Genomic DNA, 26,450 nt, shown 5'->3' on the forward strand with positions numbered 1-26,450 from the left:
GTAGGACTTGTTATTCAGGAACAGGATGCAAGACAGTGCAGAGAACACTGCATATGTCGAACAAGATTACTATCATTGGACTCACATCAGGTGAGTTGCATTTAAGTTTCCAAACAGATTTTTTTTAGCATTGTAGTCATAGAAAGGACCCATTTAGGGATAAGAGCAATGCTTTTTAACCATACTTTTTAAATGAAGTATTTCTTTTGGGTGGGTTAATTTGCATTACAGGTTCGCTTTAACTAATTTCAGTCAAACCCTCGATAGTCTATTCACCACAGAGAGATTAGTCATCACATGAAATATGCTCTAGGTATGGAGAGAGCATACACTGCTCACAACAGGAGAAGGAAGCAGCATAATTAAGTCACCGAAAAACTGCTTTACTTAAGGAAATGAATTACAAAGTTTTAGTTTTATCACTTGCACTTTTCATTTCTGATATTTAAAACAAATAGCTTCAAAGATTTAGTTATACTTTAAAAGGGAAGTAAATAAATAATGGCCCGCATTTGTTAAAGTTTTCTGTCTCTGCACTGAAAAGAATGTGCAAACTGCTTGCACATGTGTTTATAAAGTGTTTGCGCCAGTTTTGTGTTGTGGCTGCACTATGCCCAACGCGTCACAAGATTCTACACCTAAATGGGGGTTGCGGTTCAGAGTCATACTGTGCACCACATTTATAACTGCAACTTGATAGGATTGTGCATGCTCTATGTTAAAGGTGCACCAAAAAAAAGTTGGTGCACACTTCTCCAGTATTAAATAATCTGACGCATACTCCACAGGCAAACTGCACATAATGCAGTTTGCCCTACTTTTGATAAATTTGGGCCAATGTGACAGTGCTAGTAAATCCCCCCTCATTCAATCCTATTAGCTGTGTAAATCTTAGGTACTGAGGTTCCAGGTTTTCACTATAATACCCATGGGGTGAATGAGTAACATATATAGATGCATGTATCCAGAATGAAATTGTGTATACATAAACCATACCTGATATGCAGAGCTTTTCCATGAGATTTCCTCATATCTATATGCATCTTTATATTGTGAAATATGATCCACTGGATCCAGCTGCTGAAGATCCTGAGGGCAGGTCACTGCTGCCTCTAATCTTTAATGTAATTGCTACATAAGCAATTTCCTGAGACACAATTGTTATTGAAGTGATTTTGAAGTCTGCAGAAAACTGTGACAGCTTCCGTCTTGCAGCCAGATTGTGCCAGATTGTGAGGGGATGGAAATAGTTTATATCTTAGATCACATAAAGATAAAATACACTTCATAAATTGGGTGATTTTTTTTTTATGCAGCATTGTGTGCACTACCAATTTGGTTTGTTTAACTAACAAATAAATACAATGAAGATTTCATATCTTTTTTTATTATAAAGCAATTGGCTACTAAAATTTGTGGACAGAAAAAATAGTCACATGACCTATTAGCTATTAGTTTCTATTGGATGATATTTCTATAAAGTCATTAGAGACTCCCACCACCAAAGCAACATAAGCGCTAATATCTCAACCCTTCCCCACCCCCCCAAGAAAAAAACATTTTAACCTTTACTTCTTTTACTTATCATTACACTTAACCTCTTCCAGGAGGTTTACCCTTGAATCGGCTACTTATAAAGTAGAGCACCAGTATTCAAATATTTTATACAAAACTATATTGCTAAATGCATCCATGATCTGCATGTATGGGAGGCAATGGGCACAAATTTTCTTGCAATGTCACACATTTTCAGGGACCTTTCAAACAGATTCAGCTTTCCTACCAAACAAGGAGGCTGGGCTACTGAAACTTTCTCTAGATAGGGCTGACATGCCCAAAATATAAATGTAAATAAAAAAAAAATAATTTTTATCTTTAGTTATCAGGACAAAATCATCAGAATGACATACTGGTAATTATCAGAATGGAGCATATCAACATAATACTATACTTTTTCTTTGTTTATAAAACTTGGCTGGTAGAATACCTTCCTGGCTAGCCCTGTACTATGGGGTCATAGGGGCTGCACCTTACTTCTTTAAAGGAAATCTGTCTCTGCAAAAATGCCAGGCAATCCGCAGGTTACATAGCAGGGGGATCTTAGCAGAGTGAAAATAGTTTTTAGAAGTTAGTATTTTTTGTATTTCACTCATAATATTAATCTCTGCTTCTTGTGTGTACCAAGAGTATTTGAGTCGAGAAGGTGTTACCACAGTATCGGTGACTTCTCCTATCTCTAAATGCAGAATTTTCTCCATCATTGGTTCTCACGCCTTTTGAATACTTAACGGGACACATTTACTAAGGGCTTTGCGCCAGTTTTCTATTGGACTTTGCACTTTCTTTCTAGTGTAAACTGCTTGCACAGGTATTTAACCCCTTACAAACACAGCCTGAAAAGGTTCTAGTGACCGGGTATTTTTAGCAAATATTCGTAACCGGTGGTTTAAGGGCCTTAACTTTTTTCTTTGCACGCTACCTTAAAATTTCTTGCAGTGTTTTTTTTGGGACACATAAAGCTAGTTAAAACATGATAGAAGTTAAAAAATTTTCATTTATATTCTTATTTGGGGTTAAAAGTGGAAAAAAGTATTTTTTCTGTAATTTATAGTACATTTTTTTTAAATTTTCAAATTAACTCAAAATTAACATTGTTATTGAATTCCTTATTTAGTTTTGTCGATTTGATAGATAACGGGGCACTTTTGCCTACCCGTCCCGTTGATGCTGCCGTTCTGAAATGTCCGACGAGGATTCGGGGCTGCCGCGATCGTGCGTCCAATTTCCTGCATGTGTCGATTTCCCCGCTGAGGTCCACCGGAGTTCACCTTTTTCTTTCCGGTGCATGTGAGTGCTGATCTTGCGACACAATTTGGTTTTTAAATTCCGCGGTTTGTCCGAATAAGTCGGGTTGTCCGATGTCCACACCCCCGATTTGTGTCACATGCAAGCCGGCGCCGATGCGCCACAGTCTGATTGCGTGCGCTGAAGACCCGGGGCAATTCAGGGCAAATCTAAAAAAAAATTGCGAAACCCCAAAAAAATGCGGTTTTCGGACCATTAGTAAATGTGCCCCAATATGTATAGTCTTGGGCAAACATGGGGACTATGGTGGTGTTTTTTTGTAGTGTAGCGGGTGATTTTTTTTATTATATGGGGAAATGTCATTGTATTTTTACGAATGTTTATGAATATTTTTTGTGTATGTGTGTTTTTACTTTATATCTATAAGTATCTATAAGAGCCTCAATTACATAGGAAAACCGATTGTGGTACTGATCAGAGCTGTACTGGGTCTAATTAGACCCAGTAGCTCTGTTTAACCCCTTTAGACCCGGCGGTCACGTGACCACCAGGTCTATGGAGCCGGGTCCTGCTCCCGGTTCTAGAGGAGTTAACAAGTGTCTCCACCAGAAATGTGTCGCACGCGACCCTTCTGTGGTGCAGTTGTACTAGGCATCATGTGACACAAATTAGGGGACGTTCCGCTGCTCAGTCGGACCGTGTGTCCGACAGAAGTGTGTCGCACGCCCTATGGTAAAGATAGACCAGAAATCCTGAATCCGGCGTACCCTGCATTATACACGGGCAATGTTATTTTGAAGCTATTATGTGGACATTTAAAGTTTAGAATTTTAAGATATCAATGGTTTAAAGTAAATGCCCAAGATAAATAACATTTTATTTTGCTTGTTCTACAATAAATAAACTTAAATTTGTCTCCTGGTTAAAACAATAAATAACTGTAATAGTGGATTATATGATATAATGAAAACAGAACAGGGCGCATTTAGTGCAAACTGCATGCGCCAGAAATGTGCCTCAGACACTTCTTAAATGTGCAAGCAGTTTGCACTGAAAAAAACAGGCAAAGTATGACAGAAAACTGGCATGCAGCCCTTAGTAAATGTGGGCCAATATGCTATAAACTCCCCTAGTGGGGAGTGCGGGAAGCTACAGTGCAATGCAGAGGAATCGAACTGCGTATAAGAAAATCTGAAATGTTGTCCTAAAAAGGTTATAAATGATATAGGCACTAACGTTAAAATCTCATGCACATAGAAAAACAATTCTCCTAGGCAAGTTCTCCTATGTAATACAGCATCTGATGGCAAAATGAAAAATGTCAGTATTGATCCAGATAAAATTCATACAAAAAAGGTTGCAGTATTGTTTTATAGTGGTTTATGGGTCACCTACTGTGGTCCCCAGGTTGTAAGTGGCTATAAACATTAGTGTGTAAGATCTAGTAAAATGGACATGGTTTGAATAGTGTGTGATATAACATCATTAGGTATAATAGTTGTATATTATTGTCATGTATGTTGCTGCTACACATGGATTTTATTCCAGATATCATATTTTGAATTCAAGTGCATAGATGTTTCAATAGAAAATATGAGAAGCAGAGTGCAATATCAGGTACTAACATGCCATAAGAAAACATTGTACAGCTAAATCCTATGCATAGCTATCAGTACTGCAATGTAAATATGGCTTTTTGCCAAATTCATACTGAAAATTGTGTTTGATGATCCAAGTAAAGACGGCCATATTAAAGTGGTGCTTCTTGTGTTGGCTGTTAGCTTACATTGGGCCATGTAGTGGCTGCCCATCTAAGGGCTGGAGCTAGATCTTATAGATTTCTGCCATTAAATATTGTGTTTTATAGTCAGGTAGTGAATTGATCCATTCAGTAAATGGAAGTTCAAGGCTTCTTTAAATGGATTGTATTAACTATTAACGTTATTACCTATCCACAGGTCAGACTGCTGGGACCCCCACCAATTCCAGAGAACAATGGTCCCATTTTCGTCAATGGGTGAAGCAGTAGGACACGTGCAATTATATCATAGTGTCAGAACACTCTGGCTCTCTGGCACTCCCATTCACTGTCTATGTGAGCGCCGGAGATAGCAGAGTGCTGTTCTCAGCCATTTTCAACACTCCCATACGGTTGAATGGAGTGGCTTACTTGCCGCTCCATCCATTAGCGATTGTCCTTTTCTTATGATTGATGGGGGTCCCAGCAGTCAGACTCTCAACGGTCAGGTTGTCATACCCAATCCTGTAGGTAGGGGACAATTCAAATAGTTGGTACATGTATAATAATAATATATCTTATTCTTATGGATGCATAATAAGCTGCAAAAGTTTTTTCTTTTGGTTTTTCCATTTTTCAAAAAATAGAAACTTTGTAGTAAACCTAAAATGTAAAATGATACAAATTGTTTCCAGCGCAATTTGCAGAGATAAACTTTTGGATGAAGAAATTGATTGAATTAACAAATCCGCAACATGAAAGTTTTTTGTTAGCCGTGCAGACCGGTTAGTAGTCAGAGGGGAGTGGTAGACTTGACTTTAGAGGATAGCACTTGCTTAAAACGTCTTTTCAGGTCTTGCATGTTGGGAGACCTAGGCCGCACAAGATGAAGTCCTCTTCGTTTTTCTCCATTACAACTGAAAATCATCTTTCCAACCTCCTGGCAAAGTTGGTAAAAGGCTCCATAAACTCCTTCATAATTTTCTCTGGCAGATACTTCTGCGTATGTACCAGTCAGTTCATTGGCGAGCTGAACTCCCTCATCAGTTTCTACCTGGCGGGCTCTTAAGAGGTCAGCTTTATTTCCCACCAGAAGAAGTGGGATTTTGGTGTTAGGGTGGATTTTTCGTAAGTGCTGGTATAGAGGTCTGATCACACGGTAGCTACTGGAGTCTGTGATTGAAAACACAAGAACAAAGCCATCTGCCCAGTAAATGGATCGGTTGATTTGCTCCTGGCAACAAATACTATCCGTTTCTTCCTGTGAAAGAAGTAGAGATAGGGATTTAGCAAGTTAAGAAATAAAGTACCATCTTTCACATGATGTGTGAGTTTTCTATTACTTTCCAGCCCTGGAGGTTCTTTAAGTAACATAATTCTTAAAAAAGGATTTATTTTTTTAAATTCAATTTTTAATTTTTGTCTTTACTTCCACATAGTATGTAGGTAATGTGTATTGTCAGGGGCGACACAATTTTGAAGCTCCATAGCACAACCCCAACTACAACATGACACTTTCAGGAACATGTAAGGCTTAAATAATGCACAAATAATGTGATGTCACAAATATTACAGAATAATAACAGAGATGTCACCATATGGAGATAATGGACAAAGTGATATCATAGTACAGGAATAATTCAGCTACCATGTCCTTAGGCTAATTTACATATTTTTATGAATTAGATTTTTCACTGATACGGCCCCCCCCTACGGTGCCATCCCCTAGACAAAATAACAAGCACACAAGTGTGGGCAGACTACCATCAGTAAATCAGTACAGTCACAGTACAGAAATAATGCACAAAATGATGTTACAGTACAGGGATTTTGGAGAACAAGGGAGGGGAAGTTAGGATTGGTGAATGACATGTAGTTGTGTACTGGAAAGAATGAGGTAAGATATATGTAAGTATGGGAGTGGGTCAGAGGGATAATGGATAAGAGATTAATAATAATTTTTGGAGACGGTTGTTCCCTTCCGGTATTTGTTCAATGGGTGTTATAGAGTAGGTAGTAAAATCTTTATGATGGTGTGTGAGTCCATGTCTTGAGATGCTGTGGTTTGTATAGCCGTTCATGGTGTTGCTTCTATGGCTATTCATGCGGGATCTGAGTTGTTGGGTGGTATTGGAGGCCGCATGGGTACTCGAAAAAAAAAAAATGACATATTCAGGAGCAATTCATGAAGCTTTTAATTGTGAATACCTCATTTCTGATGTCTTTTTAACTTTTTATTGACTCTTTTATAATAATTGCTATTATTTATATGTATATGTACGTTGTATCTTACTGTTTTGTATATATGTGTAATTGTGATCATGAATGGAGGTGTTGCTGTTGTCGTTGTGACAAAGTCAATTTCCCCTATGGGGACAATAAAGCATTCTATTCTATTCTATTCTATTACTGTTGAAGGTGCTTAGTTTGTTTGTGATATTCAGGCAGCACTTTCATCCAAATTGGCCACGTTAAAAGCTACCGATGAGGTTCGGAACGATAGAACTTCTCTGGTTGAGTTTGGATGTAGAGTTGCGCAGTTTGGTGGGAACCAAATGGTTTTTGAGTGTTTGGGCTCGTCTGTATATTAAGCTGGGTCTTTTTGATAAACTTTGGAATAAATATGGGTCGTTCAGTAGAACTGGCCAATGTTTCCCGAGGATTCTTTTAATAGAACTGTGTTCGCTGTTGTAAGTAGTGATGAAGTTGATAATGAAATCTCTTTTGTGGGGGTCTGTTGGTTGTTTGGGGTTGATGGTTTTGGAAGGGAGAAGACATTCAAATTGTGTGAGTTTCTTAGAGTGTTCTAGTGCTGAGTTTACAACATCTCTGGGGAAGCCTTTGTTGTGGAATCTTCTGGAGATTTTGCTTTGTTCAAGAAATGTTTGTTTCTGAGCAGTTTTTACGTATCCGGCAAAATGGGCTAAAAGGTATATTTCTTTTTCACTTGGTATGGTGGTTGCTTTTAAAGTGTAAAAAGCTATTAGTTTGGATGTTTCCCTCAACAGCTTGTAGATGTAGGTCGAGGAATTCAATTTCATGGCAAGAGGAATTTGGGGTGAAGGTTAGGCCCTAATCATTGGTGTTGATGGTAGTGACAAAGAATTGTATACTTTTTGTAGGGCCATCCCAGATTAATAGAAGATCGTCGATATATCTTCTATAGAGAACGATATGCTCTTTCCACTTCGGATTATTCTGGATGAAATTATTCTCGAATTCCCCCATATATATGTTAGCGAAGCTAGGGGCAAACCTTGTCCCCATGGCTGTTCCACAGATGTGTTTGTAGATGTTGTTTTGGAAGGTGAATACATTGTGCGTTAGTATGAATTTGATTACGTCAAGGATGAACATCTTTTGCTTGTATGGCATGGTTGGATTACGACTTAAACATAGTGCTGAGACATCTAGTGTAACCCACCAGAGTGCTCTGGTAGCCATGTACTAACTATCTCACTAATTAGCTATATATATCGAAGCCTGTTTGTTTATTTATTTATCTTTTCATGCATTTATTAGCTATTTATACTAACTATTTCTATATATTGACATTCATTTATTTATCCATTTCTACTCATTTATACATTTATGTATGAACGGCCTGTGTATATATCCAATCCCAATCATCTATTTGTTTATATACAAAAGTTTATTCTCCGATATAACCATATATACATACAATGATCAATCTCAATTGCATACTTATTGCCGACACTCGTCCAATTAGATCAACAGCATCAAATATATAAAATTTATTGCTTAACCCACCAAATTAACACATGTCAAATGTCAATACCTCTTGTTTTATTGTGTCATATTGTTGAGAAAGGAGTCTTCGATACTCCGAAACGAGTTGTGATGCGAAATAATTAATAAACGTTAACCTTAACCCTACATGAGGTGTCATTCCGAACTTCTGTGTGCGTCTTAACATACAGCGTCTAACCTACTCCTCCATACACTGTTTGTACTCTGTAACAGGGGCGGAACTAGGAGAGGCTGGGCCCTATAGCAGATTTCCCCTTAAATGCGTTTTTTCACCATTTTCATTGCATTTGGAATTTTTTTCCTGCTTCTGAGTACATGGCATGGAATATTTAATAAAATAAAAATTTAAGGTACAGTATGGTAACATTTACAGTAAAATGGACGATGGTAATGTTGTTGTTGTATGCCTTATGTTTATGAGCGACAGTTTTCCTGCTATATACCTGCATGTCATAAGAATTTAAATTAAAAAAAGGACCATGTTAAATTCAAATCTGTTTTTTTTTTTTTAATTTTATCGGTGTTTTGTATGCGTTGGAAAAGGGGTAGTATTATACGGTGAATATATCTTATATACGGTCCTTGTTTTTGCTTATGTTTTTATATATAACGCTTTCTATCATATTACCTACTAACCACTAATTATACTAATCAAGCCAATCATATTAATTATGTTATGTTTTTGCTTTCTGTTTTTGTCTTTGTCTTATTTTATGCAACCTACCTTCATAGTTTTTTGACCTGATGAAGACGCCGTTATGGTGTCGAAACGCGTTGTCACAATACGAATAAAAACCATTATTACTTTTTTTTTCCTTTCTTGCCTTCATCATATACAAAAACACACATACATCATATATATATATTGTGAGACACTGAAGGGGTTAACTGTGGATGGGCGGTATGTTTCCCCTAGGTTTTGCTATTATGCAAGGCCTTTGTGCTGAGGTTGTGTTGTCCAGCACCTTGGACACAGGTGATGGGAGCAGCCTAATCAGTTTTGCATAAAGCCACTGAGCAGAGCTGGAAGTGTTGTCTCTCTGAAAGGAGGCTGGAGAGCACACAGCACTGACCTCTGTGCCTGGAGCAGCCAAGTGTTTTTGTTAGTGGTGAGTCAGAAAACCATTGTTTAGTTAGCACCCTGACGGGTAGGATATTATTTTGTTTTTGATGCCTGAATGTAAAGGCTGTTTTATTTTTCCTGCTGAAATAAACGCAGGCGAGACCTGTTTTGGACTGTACCTTGGTGTCACTGTCGTGAACTGCATCACAGCACCCCGCTACCACGGTCTCTACTGGGCGAAAACCCCCACAATATATATATATATATATACACACATATATGCATATATTTAAATGTGAACATATACATGCTTATATAAATATATGAGTGTATAAATACAGTATTTGCATCTATGCATATATAGACATGATATACATATATACACATATACACAGTATATACATATATACTCAGAATGTAAACATATTCACATATACACAGTATATAGAATGTAAACATATACACATATAGACAGTATGTATATATTTACACAGTATATAGATATATACACAGTATATGCATATATACACATATACACAGTAAATGCATATATACACATATGCACAGTATATGCATAGATACACACATAAACGGTAGTGTACTGTGCTTTAGGTTAGGGGAGGATGGGCACTTACCTGTGCTGGCGGACAGGCGGGTCAGGGAGGTGGCTAGTGGGTGGATTAGGGAGGCGGCGGGTGGGTCAGGGAGGTGGCTGGCTGGCGGGCAGGTCATAGGCCAGGCAGAGAGGTGGGTGGGCCAGGTTTAGGAGAGCGCTGGCCGGCACATATAGGGAGGGGCCCAGGGGCAGGATCCAGCAGTGCGCCCCCTTAACCACGGGGGCGCTGTGGCAAAGCACGACAGAGACAAAGGAACCGTGCATCCCTGGGCCCCGTAACCTCATGAGCCCCGTAGCTGCGGCTGCTACGGCGGTAGTTACGCCACTGCTCTGTAATTTAGCATTATACTTGTACATGTCCCCTTTGATTTGAAAAGCGCTATAGAATATGATGGCCCTTTGTAAATAAAGATCATTATTATTATTATTATTACTATAAAATAGGATATTGGCAGAAACTTCTGCAAAACATATGTCACATGTGGACAGAAAATGCTGAATATCAGAACTACTGATCTGCACAATTGGTATTTTTGGTTGTGAAAGGTACAAGCTGGACATGAATCCCACATACAGTATGTTCCAGTCCCTCTGATAATGGATCCAGCTCTATGGTCAGCAGTGGTTACCATGTCCAGCTGTATCTCCTCCTGTTTAGATAATGTACAATTAGCGTATATTAGATCCTGAGTAATAGCTTGATGAATGAGTTTGCTCCATGTTTCTTTTATCAGGAGTGAGCCTTGGGAAGATTTTAAACTCTTTGTTTGGATTGGGGATTAAATGTAAAACCTCAGATCCAGCAGAAAAAGCCCTGAAGTCATGTTCTCGATGCTTGAAATGAAATAGTGATATATGAGCTTGGCCGTTCTGAGTCATAATGTTTGCTAGCCACGTCAAGTCTTGGAAAGAGATCATGTGCTTTGAATTAGGATGGCTGTATCTTATATTGTCATATAGTCATCAAGGAGGATTTGTAATAGCTCCTTCAGTATTTCTACATCATTCTACACCCACATAATCTCCCTTATATTATTCTTTGCGAAGGTATGCTATCAGGTACCAGTTTTCTGCTGCAGTTTGGGAAGACAAAGGGGTTGGAAAATATAACAGGCACATACTATTTCTTGTTTTAATCTCTGATTTGGGCTGCAAAAGTGCCTTGGAAATGGCTGATCATATAAAGATATGTTATCAATATTTTTAACCCTGAAAATCTCTTTAACTACCTATTCAGCAGAAAAATCATCAATATAAAATCTGTGTGAAACAAGTCTAATACCAGCCTCAAAGGTCAGTAAACAATGAATAGAGCAGTCTGCTTTTGATATGGGCACTGCCAGTAATGCAGCAAGTTACATGTGTCCAGATTATAATGTCCATGTTTTTCGAATGCAAATTGTCAGAACTCATTGTCAGAACAAATTGTTCTGATGGGATCAGATTTCAGGCTTCTTGGCGGAAAACCACACCCAGAGCTGCCTGTGATTGACAGCTCCATTTCTGATCTTGGGAAAGCTGGATGTGTCTTTGAACTCGTTTTGTCTGCAGCTGCAATTTGAGTGATGGACGGCTGAGCCAGTCAGTGCTGGAGGTAGTGTCCATTACTGCCTTATAATCTGCACAGCCCCTTCATTGGGTGCTGGTTATTTCAGTCTCCTGTGTTCTCTAGTGCTCTTGTGGTTCTTGCTATTCTGTGTATTGACTTCTGCTTTGCCTTCTGACCATTCTATTTGCTATACGATTCTATAGCTTTGCCGCCATCTTGATTTTGACCCGGTTTGTTTGACTTGCTTGTCTGTCTGTATCAGTTGTTTGTCGCTCAGTGTTATGTCTCTCCCGGTGTTATCCCGCTTTCCCTGCCTCAGACCTCAGACTGTTAGTATTCTGTGCACCTGTGTGAACACTGGTCTACCTCAGTATTTCTTTTACCTGTCCGCTCCACCATCCAGCAGCTGCCAGACAAAGTGAGTCTTCCCTCTCCTTTTGTAGGGTCATTCAGGGACAATCAGTTAGGTTCCTGATGGTGGGCTCGCCCGTTTCAGGGCGGTTTATTAGCCTTAGGCAGGGCCGTATCCTGCAGGGAGGTCGCAGGTTGAGTTTTGCACCACTTACCTAGTCTGACAGCTAGCGCCAAGCCTGGTTGTGGTTGCGCGGTTGCTGGACAGGTACGGTCACAAATGGTCCATAATCTGTTATTGCTACCAATTAGCCCCTGATCTGCGGCTAATTCACAGCAGTTCACAGTTACAGCATTGTGGATGGGATTTATACAAATACTATCCTTAATGACGATGGTATTTCCATTGTGGGTTTAAAATCCACAGGGTTGTATCAGGTTTACAGTGTGACTACCAAGACAGCCCCATTCGTTACATAAAGAGCGGTCTCAACTACATATCAGTGAAATTTTCAGGTTTTGGCCAAACAGTGAACCGAAAGTCCCGTGGAAGAAAAGGGTGTGCTGCAACCAAAAGGGTGCTGACTTCTATGGGACTTCTGACACCAGGAAGTCCCACTGAAATGTAATGGGTAAGGGCTTTAGTGCTCTGCTGTTTTGTTAATGGTCCAGGGATGTTCAGTCTAGGCCCCATGGATCATACTTTTATTCTCCAAATAGTAAAAATGTAGATGTAAACTGCCCCAAGCTTAAATCTGTTGTTATAAAACATGAATTTTTTGTGCCAGTTTTACGAACTAAACAGCATAGGCTTCACAAAATCATAACATTCGGGGAATGTTACTGGAGGTAGAAACTACAATCTCTACATCACATACTGGGAAATTAAGAAACAGAAAACATGTTTTGTGGTGTATGTGAAATCTCCCGCTAAGTACTCAGGCAATATATTGGTACAGATAAAATGTACTTGATGAAGGTGATTATCATGGTTCAGAAGATACAGAATTTGTGCAAGTGGGATTTCAGTTCATTTGCATATCATTTGCAAGCCAAATTCATTAGTTTATGATGTTTGCACATGTGATGGAAAATCCATTTAATATAACTACTTAAAAATGCCATATCTTTTTCCGATACAGATATCTCAGCTACTTCCAGGGCTTTTAAAATAAAAGCCCACGGGAACAAACACGGTTGTTCAGCAATGAGGGAAAATACATACCAGATACATAAAGAGTAGGAAAAGATATGTATAGATCACTCAGCCAGCTGTTAAGTTACTAAATCACTTCTCTCTCATATTTCTTGTGAATTCCACATGATGAATCCGCAACAATAATAATTGATCCTCTGTAGATTCTAAGGATATCTACACGTGTTGACGAATGGCTACCGGACTTACCCCAGTGGTAATTGGGCAGCTATTTACCAGCCGTCTTGTTTTTTATACGGATAGTGTCATGATTCTGATTTTTTGTCTAACTTTGCACATTCTTTTTAGTCCAAACAGCAGTAAATGTCCACAGCTTGCACATGTAGTTCTAAAGTATCCACAACACATTTGAGTCACGGCTGCACTACATCCAACACGGCACAAAATTCTGCACTCAAAGGGGTGTTCTGGTGCGCAGTTGGAACATGTGCCACATTTATTATGCGGTGTCAGAAGTGAGTCACACTGTGGTGTTAAAGGTGCACCAAAAAAAAGTTGTTGCACTCTGTCGGAGCAGTGCAGAGGGCGCCAGATTCATGAGGAATGTGCGACACAATTCATGAATAGGTTGCATACTGCACACTACACAGGCAAACTGCACATAGTACACTATTTTATATACTATTATGATAAATGTGGGCCTGTGTGTGGGAGCGCCATCAATGTCATATACTACAATGCTACTGTATTACGTTGTGGATTTGTCACACACAAATTTATTGTTGCAAATCCACAGGTATACTGCAATGTGTACAAATACCCTTAATTATTCCAAAAGCGTTAACATTTTTATTTTTACATTTACATGTGTGAAGGCTTGTTATCTGTGGGACGCATTGTTCTTTTTAGTGGCAACATTTAATATTCCATGCATGTACTGGAAAACTAGAAAAAAATGTGGGCTCTGTTTTTATGATTTCCATTCTGCACTCCAAATGAAACTACCTCTTTATTCTTTGGGTTGGTACGATCACAGGGATACCAAATTTATTTAGATTTTATTAGGTTTTATAACTTTTTCACACCTATGCACAGCGTTATTTTTTGCAGTATGTGCTAGCGTTTTAATTTATATCAATCTGGGACCTACATGACTGTTTGATCATTTTTATTCAAATATTCATGAATTGTAAAAAAGGCAAAAAACTGGCAATTTGGACATTTGGGCAGTATTTTACATTATGCCGGGGAATAATAGAACTGCCATTTTGGGATATGGCAACACCTTACATTAAGATTTTTGTTCTTTATTTTTATAGGGAAACGGGGTGATTTAAACTTTCATTTTATTAAAAAAAATTGGTTTTTTTTTACATTTTTTTTACTATTATTGCAGACCCTCAAGGGTACTTTAACCCTGCAGGGTCTGATTGCTCATACTATATACTGCAATACTATTGTATTGCACTAAATTGCAATTTTACTGCTGATCTTTACTGCTGGCGCCGATCGCGGCAGTTAACCTATTAAGTGCCGCCGTCGAACCTGACTATGGCAGTTACAGCCTTGTATGGACTTGTATGGAGAGAGCTTAGCCCGATAGCTGTCTCCATTAACCTTTCCTGCAGGACATAGTAATATGTTCTGGTATGTGAAGGGGTTAATGCAACTTGAGCACATGCTTTGTGTAAATCCCTTACACTACGCTCTTTTTGGACCTTATTGTTACAGCAAACATGAACCGAATTTATTGTTAGGAATACATTAAAACGAAACTGTCATCAGGCTTTCACCATTAAACCTAATGACAGGTTCAAATAGAAGTTTTCATACAGTGCCCCATGCTTTTTCCGTATAAAACTACATAGCTCATACCCATCTAAAATAATTTTTAAAAAGTAGCTGGCATTTTTTCCAGCAGAATCACCGAGTCACAGGGACTATGTCCTATTCAGTCAAGTCAATGTCTCCTTAGCCAGTGGCATAACTTGAAGCCCCAATGCAAAGCCTGTGCAAAACCTGAGTCTTCTCATATGGGAAAGAGACATGTTATGGGCCCCCTAAGCCTCTTGAGCCTGGTTGCACCTTATGCTCAAAGTACGCCCCTGCTCTTAGCTCTCTCCCCCTCCCACAGGAATTCTCTTCAGCAGAGTCATCCAACGTCTCCCTCAGCTCCCTCATTCCCCTCCCTCACGATATGGACATCAAATTTACAGAGCATCAAATACTTAGATAAGTGAAGATATTATTGCCTACTGAATAGAAAATAATAAAAGTTGTGAAAATCTTAAGAATATATACTTTCTAAACAATTTCTAAACAAAACACTGCTGGATCCAAACATAATCCAATGAATGTACTCTCCTAGAAGGGTGTGTATATTACACTTTATAATAAATGGCCATCTTAGATGGAAATTTGTGCATATCTTGAGTTTTCAGAGGTTTTGTATATTTTTAAATCTGCATACAATTTTCTAAAAATGCTGATTGTTATGGTTTCCGAATCGTAAAGTTATAATTAAATACATATGTGTGTAAACAATGAAACTAAGCACGGATATGACCTTACACTACATCCAGAAGAAAGGGAAGATGTTAGTATGTGTGTTCAATAGAACAGGAATAAAACTAACCAGAACATGACGGTAATAATATTGTGAATAAAAGACGTTTGATTATTTAGTTATTTCTCCCCTGATGACATCACTGTTTCAGTGTCCTATAAAGTGACCTTGAGAATGAGAATTAGGAGCTCATGGAAACTTGAGTAGTTATAGTCTGACGGTCCAAGTCTCCTTGTCCTAATTTGTCCATTTCCTTCCCAGCAATATACATGCACAGGAAATCATCTAGATAGCTCCAGACTGGCAGCAGCTGTTCTTGTCAGCCTGGGAGGGCACATGGAGTCACTCGTGAGAACATAACGTTTTCATTCTCACACACATGACGTAAGGGAAAACTCCCCAATTAAGGGTTATTGCCTGCAGTGTCACAGACACTTCTGTGTTGCAGGATGTAAACTTTTGTTCCCTCTGTCTTGATGACTCTTGGAAGAACTAGAGATAACTGAACATCTGCTTAATTTAGCACAGTTACATGTTTAACCCTTATAAGCACGGTGCAATACTATTCTAAAAGACAGACTTAGAGGAAACACATAGACACTCATTGCAAAAACAATCTGCTGACATTGTACCTAGATGGAGTCCATAAAGGAAACAGTAGTCCTACAACACACTCCTACCACCCAGGTTATGCCACATGTCCTGCCACAAACACCTTGATAAACTGAACTGGTTAACAACAAACATTCAGTTATTTTATATATTTTTCAGGTCTTCTGCGCCACGTCATAGAGAATTATCAAATAAGATAAGTAGCACAATCGTCACCGAATTCACGATTATCAAGGGAATTCTCAGGTGAGAATTTGCCGGCGGCATTTATTTCTACATCAGGCAGGTCCTGGCAGAGCAATAAACTTTGCGCAGGTCCCCGTCGTATACATCAAAGGCCAAAGTCTCTTGATGTATCCGACTGGAGAAGCTGTAAAGTTATCATATCATGATAAATAACCCCCCAAGTGTGGGTAAGGTCAAGAACCCACTTTCTGAAAGTAAAAATCATGAATTTATCTGCAACAGAACTAAATTTCTTCAACACAATCTGCAGCATTTAAAGACAACTCAGAGGGAGCCTTTATTAGTATTATAATCTGCTGGCAACATGCTGAAGAGAAATGCACTCTGATCTTACCTTTATTATTTTCTATCTACTATGTTATTTCCACAAAATAATTAAAGGGGTATTCCCAACTCACTATATGCCTTTTATTTAATTTCTAAACGGTAGACATAAATGTCTTCAATTGGTTGTAATTTTTTAAAAATGTACCTATATGGTGATTATTTACTTAGTTGCAGCCTCCAGTTCTCCTTAGATAATGCCTCCGCCGCACACAAAGAGTGTGTTTTCTGACTGGTACTGGGCGGGATTATGTGAACGCGTCTAACTCACGCATGCGCCATTCACATTGTCCCGACATTCTCACTTCTGCTTGCTCATGAGATAAGAGAGACCTGGATAGCTGTAGGTAGTTGCCGGGCAGAGTACAGCAGCGAACAGGTTGGCTAGGAAGTGAAAAGCTGTCTTCGCCGAACAGGACAGCTGAGAAGCTACATGGTGCCCCATGGCAGCCTCTCTTATCTGGTGAGCAAGCAGAAGCGAGGATGTCGGGACAATGTGAACGGCGCTTACGCGAGTTAGACGCGTTCACATTATCCCCGCCAGTGCCAGTCAGAAAACACACCCTCTGTGCGCCTGCGCAGCCACCTCTGCTGGTGTGTGGTGGAGGCATTATTTAAAGACAACTGGAGGCTGCAACTAAGGTATAAAAGCCCCATATGCAGTAAATAATCACAATATAGGTACATTTAAAAAAAAAATGACAACCAATTGAAGAAATTTAAATCTACAGTTTAGAAATTAAATAAAAGGCATTTAGTGAGTATTTAGTATTATAGTCCATTTTTTCTACAATATGATGCCAGCAGATATAATGCTTCGAAAGTTGGTAGCCTCCCTTTCAGGCAAATATGGCCTGTGCTGGGTTCCTGTTCGATAAAAAACCCACTTTCTGCATAATAACAATAAAATTCTTTTAAAAATTAAAAAAAAAAACCTTAACCTAAAACTGGCATCAAGGAGTACGAAGAGTTTTTATATTTTCTTGTATATTTTGCAGAATGCCTACTATAAGTTACACAAGGTAAATTTAGGCAGTTTGAGATGTACCAAATATAAAATAGTGGCTCTGGTTGTATTACAATCCTGTTCCATCTTTCAACGCCTCCTGTGCATTCACAGGTCCTCTGTTTGCACCCTATGATTACCCATGGGGAGTCCCTACTCCCTACGATACATCCACGTTGTATTGTAATCATAATTATAATTATATAAATTAAATTCAAACAAGGTTCTTTGTTGATCTAGTCATGAAAACGTTGGTGTCCTGAAGTTTGATGGAACATTTTACTACAGAAATTAATGCCACATACTAAACAGTATATCTGCCCCATGTAATGTTACATCAACATCTATTGTGTGAAACTGTCCAACACATTAGCCCTCAATAAATCACACAGCAAATCTACAACCCCCGTTCCTTAATATCATATATTGGCCCTAGTTCACTTTTGGCATTAAAATGTTGACTCACTGTTTAATATAACATTCTAAATATGTCAGCAAAACACTTCCCAAATGTGAAATAGAAAAAAGTATAATAAAATAAATTACATAATTTTCTTCCAGAAATGTAAAATCAAACCAGCTGTGGATTGTAAGGAAATGTCAGTGATCTAGAAGGTAACACTCAATAGATGGTGATGAAGAACTGCGAGGCCTCACTACTGTATATCATTAACGTTGCTTTTCTATGATATATGACCCTATAAAGTACAAAAGAATTTCTGCAGTCCACATTAGTTGTCTTCGTCCCAATTTTTACTCCTTTTCCTACTTTCATCTTTCGTATTCAGCTGCTCTTTGGAGACAGAGTTATATATTTCACAGCAAGAGTTTGGCATATGTGAGCAAAGAGCTGGGCCAGAACACGTCATGCAGAACTTTGGAAAGATAGAATCCGGCCTTTATTTTAGATTAGACTGAATTCTTCTTGGCGCAGTCTTCATTATTGAAACTCTCAATATAAGCACCATAGTGGTTTTTGTCAAAATTACTGTTAGTCTTGGTAGAGGGATGCTTGATATCTGAGACATCTTACAGTTTATATATTGAAAATATAACAAAAATAATGCATTTTAAGTATATATTGTATACGTAAATTTAAATGGCTCTGGAGTTTATATAGTATATAAAGTAAACTAATTTTACAACTTTTGTACGTACAGGAAATAGCTATTGTGGTTTCTAGTCGGGTGCTTGAAGGGGTTGTCCATAAGATAGGATAGGTTATATCATAGATTGCTGGTTGTCTGACGCTATAGTTGGAGAAATATGGATTGAACGTTCCTTTGTGAATGATACACTGGTGTATAATATTGCATGTAACAATGGCACTCCATTTAGAAAGGGACTATGATCCGTCTTTTCCTCAAACAGACCCTGTAATTTGTATCTTCTCTGTGTATGGGGGAAATTCTAATTGATGAGACAACCTCTTATATGCTATAAGGGCAGCCTCATAAAGCCACAGCTTTATACCCCGAAATAGCCAAATACAATATAACTTTATTAACCCTTACTGGACTCCGCAGTTGTTCGCTTTTGCGTTTCTGTTTTTTTTATTCCCCTCATTCCAAAAGTAATAACTTTTTTAGTTTTTACGTTTACAGAGATGTGTTAGGGATTGTTATCTGCGGGACAAATTGTACATTTTAGTGGCGCCATTTAATATTCCATGCAATGTACTGGAAATCTGGCAAATTCCAAGTACTGTACAGTGAAATTTACAAAATAAACCACATTTGTTTTCTTGTGGGCTCTCTTTTTGTGGGTTTTATTCTGCACTCCAAATTATATTTTCTCCTTATTCTTTGGGTTGCTGCGATCACAGGGATACCAAATCTATGTACTGTATATACTCGAGTATAAGCCGACCCGAGTATAAGCCGAGACCCCTAATTTCAACACAAAAAACAGGGAAAACCTATTGACTTGAGTATAAGCCGAGGGTGGGAAATGCATTGGTTACAGCCTCCCAGTATATAGTCTGCCAGCCCCTGTAGCATACAGCCTACCCAACCCCTGTAGCATACAGCCTACCCAGCCCCTGTAGAAGAAAAAAAAATAACACTGTACTCATCTTTCAGACGTCCCCCATAGGTCCTCTTCTGTCTCAGACTGTCTCAGACAGAAGAGGACCTATGGGTGACTTCAGAAAGGTGAGTTTTGTCTTTATGCTTTTAGTTGACTCGAGTATAAGCCTAGTTAGGGTTTTTGAGCACAAATTTTGTGCTGAAAAACTAGGCTTATACTCGAGTATATAAGGTAGTTATTTTTAGGTTTTAATAGATTTTTAAAAATGAAAATCTTTCGTACATAAAATTATTTGCCAATACCTTTTTCACAATTGTGTGTACGGACCTATGTAGGGTGTTATTTTTTTGTGGTATGTGCTGTCGTGTTAACTTAACCCCTAAGCGCACGGGGACGTAATAGTACGTTCCTGCGGCTAGATGCTAAGCGCACGGGGACGTGCTATAACGTCCTGCTTCTGACACCAGCTCACAAATGGAGCTGGCACCAGAAGCAGAGGCTGTCAGCTGTCTATCACAGCTGACACCGCACGCTAACACCCGCGATAGGAGCCGATCGTGGGTGTTAACCCCTTACACGCTGCAGTCAAGCATGACCGCGGCTTGTAAGGGTGTTCCCTCTATGGATTGGATCCCCCGTGCCGCATACCGGGGGATCTGTTCCACTTCTGGGCAGCCCCAAGGACTTCCGAATGCCCCGGGACTGCCCGATCTTCTGAGCAGTCAGACAGTTTACACTGCTCTACAATGAAAAAGTATTGTAGAGCAGTGTATTGAACTTGAACCAGCAATGCTCTGGAAAAGTAAAAACATGTAAAAACACTAAACACTACACATTAGAATAAATAAAAAATAAATACATAAAATATAAGCCCCTAAAATATCACTAAAAACACTTAATAAAGTATAAAAAAAACACAAAAAACCCCACATATTTGGTATTGCAGCGTCCATAACAATCTGTATAATAAAACAGAATTGTTACTGGACCCTCATGATAAACGCCGGAGAAAAAACCCCAAAAAAGTTCTGAAAAAAGATCATTTTTAATTAATACCTTTAAAAAAATGCTCTAAAAAGTGATAAAAAATGCTCCGCACTCTAAAATAAGCCCACAAAAAAGAACAACTCTTCTCGCAAAAAATAAGCCCCTAACCAGATTTTTCAGCCAAAAAATAAAAAAGTTATGCATATGAAAAAATGGTGATGCTAAAATGAACAAGATTTTCTCCAAATTAGTTTTTATTCAGTACAATTGAATAAAATACACAAAACCCCCACATATTTGGTATCGCTGCATCTGTATCAATCTGCATAATAAAACAGAATCGTTATTAGATCCGCAAATGGAACCCCGTTTAAAAAAAAAAAAGATAATTTTTAATTACCGTATATACTCGAGTATAAGCCGACCCGAGTATAAGCCGAGGCCCCTAATTTTACCACAAAATACTGGGAAAACCTATTGACTCGAGTATAAGCCGAGGGTGGGAAATGCATTGGTCACAGCCTCCCCAGTATATAGCCAGCCAGCCCCTGCCCCAGTGTATATAGCCTGCCAGCCCCTGCCCCAGTGTATATAGCCTGCCAGCCCCTGCCCCAGTGTATATAGCCTGCCATCCCCTGCCCCAGTGTATATAGCCTGCCAGCCCCTGCCCCAGTGTATATAGCCTGCCATCCCCTGCCCCAGTGTATATAGCCTGCCCAGACCCTGCCCCAGTGTATATAGCCTGCCAGACCCTGCCCCAGTGTATATAGCCTGCCAGACCCTGCCCCAGTGTATATAGCCTGCCAGACCCTGACCCAGTGTATATAGCCTGCCGCACCCTGCCCCAGTGTATATAGCCTGCCCAGACCCTGCCTCAGTGTATATAGCCTGCCCAGACCCTGCCCCAGTGTATATAGCCTGCCAGCCCCTGCCCCAGTGTATATAGCCTGCCAGCCCCTGCCCCAGTGTATATAGCCTGCCATCCCCTGCCCCAGTGTATATAGCCTGCCATCCCCTGCCCCAGTGTATATAGTCTGCCAGACCCTGCCCCAGTGTATATAGCCTGCCAGACCCTGCCCCAGTGTATATAGCCTGCCAGACCCTGCCCCAGTGTATATAGCCTGCCGCACCCTGCCCCAGTGTATATAGCTTGCCGCCGCTGCCAGACAGATTGCACAGAAGATATACAGGGGTCGCCGGAAAGGTGAGTTTTGATATATTTATTTTTTTGACTCGAGTATAAGCCGAGTTTGGGTTTTTCAGCAGATTTTTTGTGCTGAAAAACTAGGCTTATACTCGAGTATATAAGGTAATACCCTATAAAAAATGCTCTAAAAAGTGATTTAAAAAATGTTATGCGCTCTTAAATAACACCACTAAAAAGAACAATCCTTCTCACAAAAAATAAGCCCTTAAACAGATTTGTGAGACGAATCTGCCGATGACTGATCTGCATCAAAAGTAGAGAACTTAGAACGTTGAAAATAAAGAATTTTTCCAAATTTTTGCCAAATTTAGGTTTTTTTCCATAACTAAACACAAAAGATTTCATCAAATTTTTAAACTAATTTGAAGTATAATGTGTCACGAGAAAACAATCTCAAAATCCCCTGGATATCTCATAGCGTTCCAAAGCTATAACCACTTATATATTAGATTTGAAAAATGCGGCTGAGTCCTTAAGGTCAAAAGAGGCTGTGTCCCGTAGGGGTTAAATCAATTTGGGAACTTTTGTTCATTTATCATTAAAATATTCATGGATGGAAAAATGGGGAAAATTGGCGATTCGGACATTTGGGCGCTATTTTCTGTAAGATTGTTCATGGCCGGGAATAATCTTTTTTATATTTTGATAGAACAGGCATTTTGGGACGTGGAGATTTCTATCATGTTTATGAGTTTTACTGTTCATTTATTTTTATATGTGTTCTAGGGAAAGGGGGGTGATTTAACTGGTTCACGACTGCCCGCCATGTATGCTGCCGGCAGCCTCAAAAAGACGGCGGCGCATGGGCACCGCCATCTTGCCTAGGTTCGTCGCTCCAAGTGACGTCATCGGGGAGTGGCGATCCGTCTCCATGGTATCCTGAGGTCTTCCGAAGACCCGAGGCTATTTAGTTTTAACCCCTTGATGAGGAGGAAAATCCCCATATGCTGCCATACTGTAGTATGGTAGTATATGATAGGATCGATCAGACAACCTAGGGTTAAAGTACCCTAGGGAGTCTGAAAAATAGTAAAAATAAAAATAAAAAAAGTTTAAAAAAAATTATAATAAATAAGCCTAAAAATTCAAATCATCCCCTTTCCCTAGAACTGACATAAATATAAATAAACAGTAAAAATCATAAACACATTAGGTAACGTCGCGTCTGAAAATGCCCGATCTATTAAAATATGTTAACGTTTTTTCAATGCGTTTAACCCTGTAACGGAAAATGGCGCCCGAAGTCGAAAATGGCACTTTTTTGCCATTTGGAAAAATATTTTTTAAAAATCTATAAAAAGTGATCAAAAGGTCGTACAGTCCTAAAAATGATATCATTGAAAATATTATCAAATGTCGCAAAACATGACACCACCCACAGCTCCGTACAAAAAAGTATAAAAAAGTTATTAGCGCCAGAAGATGGCAAAACAAAAAAAAAATTTGTACAGGAGGTTTTAATTTTTGTAAATGTATGAAAACCTTATAAAACCTATACAAATGTGGTATCCCCATAATCGCACCAACCCAAAGAATAAAGTAGACATGTCATTTGGGGCGCTCAATGAAAGACATAATATCCAAACCCACAAGAAAATGGCGCAAATGCGTGTTTTCACCATTTTCACTGCATTTGGAATTTTTTTCCCGCTTCCCAGTACATGGCATGGAATATTCAATACCATCACTATGAAGTGCAATCTGTTACGCAGAAAACAAGCCATCACACAGCTCTTTACGCGTAAAAATAAAAAAGTTATAGATTTTTGGTGGGGAGTGAAAAATGGAAATGAAAAAACAGGAAAGGGCCCTTAACCGGTTAAACTTTGACTTTTTTCTTTATTTTTTTTTAAAAGAAATTTTTCAGCCCCTCCGGGGTACTTTAACCCTGCATGGTCTGATTGCTTATACTAAATACTTCAATACTACTGTACAGTACTGCAGTATATAGCAATTTTACTGCAGATCTCTGCCATCTGCTGGCTATTAGAGATCATTACACATGGCAAGCCTACAAGTCTCAATAAGACTGTAGGCTGCCATCACAACTAATCGCTGACATCCAATGATGTCACGTGGGGGGGGGGGGGGGTAATTGGCCATCCTTATGGTGGCCGTCCATGAGACGGTAAAGTTAGGTGCCACAGGTGGGTGTCAGTTGTATTATACAGTTTCGCTACTAGCAAAGATTTTACCTTGCCCCACAGGCTAATCTCCATTTGCCATGCTTTCAGATAGAGACTACAGGAGGTTTGTTGAGATGGTCTGTAGGCCATCCAATTAGGCCGGCCGGCCAATTACAAACAAGTTATTCTGCATCATTTGAAAGTACTTGGTTTGATCCAAACGGCCGGTAGTGATGTCACAAGCATATGACTCATCACATGCTTCAGATTGGCCAATTACCAATTGGCCAAACATGCTCTCCTCTTCTGGCTTCAGTGGGGTGAGCTGATGTCACAACCAGGAAGTGCTCCCCCACATCAGGAATAGCTGAATCTGAATCTTATGTTAAATATACCACATATATCTCAAGCTAGGAAGGAGCCAGCAGCATGTTACAGTTGTCGTTGGAATTGTTATCCAAGGCTCTCTCCAGCGGTGCTAACACTTCATTTTGTCAGTAACTTTACAGTTACGCTTTGTTTCCTAAAGAAGTGGGTTCTCAATACTATTTTTTTGACTACCAAGTTGCAGTTGTCAAGATTGTTGTCAACCTGCTCGATGACTTGGCCTTAAACTGGTCTAGAGGAGTTTTTTTCCCTTCACTTTTGGTTTTGTCTGCATCCAGGATCAGATTTTAGCCTTGGCTCTATTCTACAAAGGAGTTTATAACTAGTATAGAAGCCTGCCAAATCAGTGATTTATTACAGAGGGAAGGCTGTGCTATATGAAGAGATCTGGGGAGACATGGAGAGCCTCCCTCCCCAGCCCTGGGTCACGCCGCACTTGTGCCGCCTTGTTATCTACTACTTGCTAGCACTTGTTGCCCTCTTGTTTTCCAGATGGACATAGTAGGCTTTTTTTTTCATGTGGTATTGTCATCTAGTAATTCAGTTCATTTTTTGATCGTCACAATGAGACCATTTTGCTTGTGTATGTTGTAGTTATCTGTTATTTAGAGCTGGCAGGGGCTGTGGCATAACTTGACCCATGTGATTTGTTGTTGGCTGAGGGTGGTGATTTGTGTGGAGTGACATACCCACCTTATCGGTTTACTGCGCTACTTTTTAATGTTTTTAGATATCTTATGTATGTATGATTATTTGGAATAAAGTGACTTTTCATTGACATTTTGGTCCATTTGTGTGCACTCCTTCTTGTTATAGTATATTATGTATTTTTGGTGTGTGGACTTGATGTGTTCAGTAGCACATTTCCCCCTTCTTTGGTATAAATACGTATGAAGAGATTTCACACACACACAAAGGTATGGTTACACAAATCTCCAGAACTGATATCTAACATTGTCTACACTTTTGTAACGTCAAAAGTGCTGACTAGGATAAAGCATGCTGTAATATAGAGCAATCACACGAAAAATTACCATGCAAATTTAGTGGGGACCATTGAAATCTGTATGCTATTTGCTCCTTCTACACCCCTGCCAATGTATAGGCAGAGGAGTAGTTGCGAATAAGCCCCTTTGTCTGTGTGTCCCCAGTAGGTGAGCCTGTACAACTTCATGGTCATATAGTTAGATAGAGGTAATTAGCAGCGGTAGATTCGGCCTGGACAGGCAAGGGTTAAATATGTATTTGATATTGTTATCATCCAATGATGTTCCACCTTTGTAACTGAACTGTGATTGGAGAGTGAGACCACCTGACCAGGGATTAACAAAACCCTTAGTCAGGGAGGGGTTAGAGGTCTTGAGTTCCAGAAACTTCTTAGAGCACAAGCTTTTAGAACCCAGCTCTCCTAGAGAGCACATCCATTAGATCACTGAGTGACCAGAGACAGCGTTTGGTGCACACTTCTAGTGCACACACACAGGACACCCAGGATTAAAGCTGCAGTGTCCAGCATTGGACACAGCTACATCCCAGTCTGCATCTACAAACAGGCTGTTGAACAAACTCCTGGGGTTACTCTCCATGACCATTCTCCAGTAATCCGGACTATCCAACAATCCAGCCTCTGTACAGAATCGTTTGGCCCGTTGCTGGTTGAATAAAGAACTGTAAGTTATTTTTGCACAACGTTGCCTCTGTCTGATCCCAGCTACGGCTGTCACCATCAAGGGCGCCCCATCTATCATCCAGGGACTCATACTACAGACACTAAGGGGTTGCGCCAGGGAGAAGCAGTACCACAGCCTCTCCCTCATCTAATTTCTTGCATACACCACCCGCTGGAGATCTGGCAGGCTGTAGGACAGCCCTCCGGACCCCATACCAAGCACCGTGACACCGCCAGCCCCCG

At 39.5% G+C, this 26,450-nt stretch overlaps 1 protein-coding gene across 1 annotated transcript in view; it reads right to left on the reverse strand.

Annotated features, from left to right (window-relative positions):
• Window positions 1-1,556: 1,556 nt before the first annotated feature.
• The window catches only part of LOC140076624 (ras-like protein family member 11A-like), a 46,439-nt gene continuing 21,545 nt past the window's right edge, over window positions 1,557-26,450 (reverse strand). Inside the window, exon 4 of the mRNA XM_072123230.1 lies at window positions 1,557-5,804. Within this exon, the coding sequence (XP_071979331.1) occupies window positions 5,337-5,804 (468 nt within the window). The 3' untranslated portion in view covers window positions 1,557-5,336. The remainder of the gene's footprint in view (window positions 5,805-26,450) is intronic.

Source organism: Engystomops pustulosus, chromosome 9 (genome assembly GCF_040894005.1).
Source record: "Engystomops pustulosus chromosome 9, aEngPut4.maternal, whole genome shotgun sequence".
Classification (NCBI taxonomy): domain Eukaryota; kingdom Metazoa; phylum Chordata; class Amphibia; order Anura; family Leptodactylidae; genus Engystomops; species Engystomops pustulosus.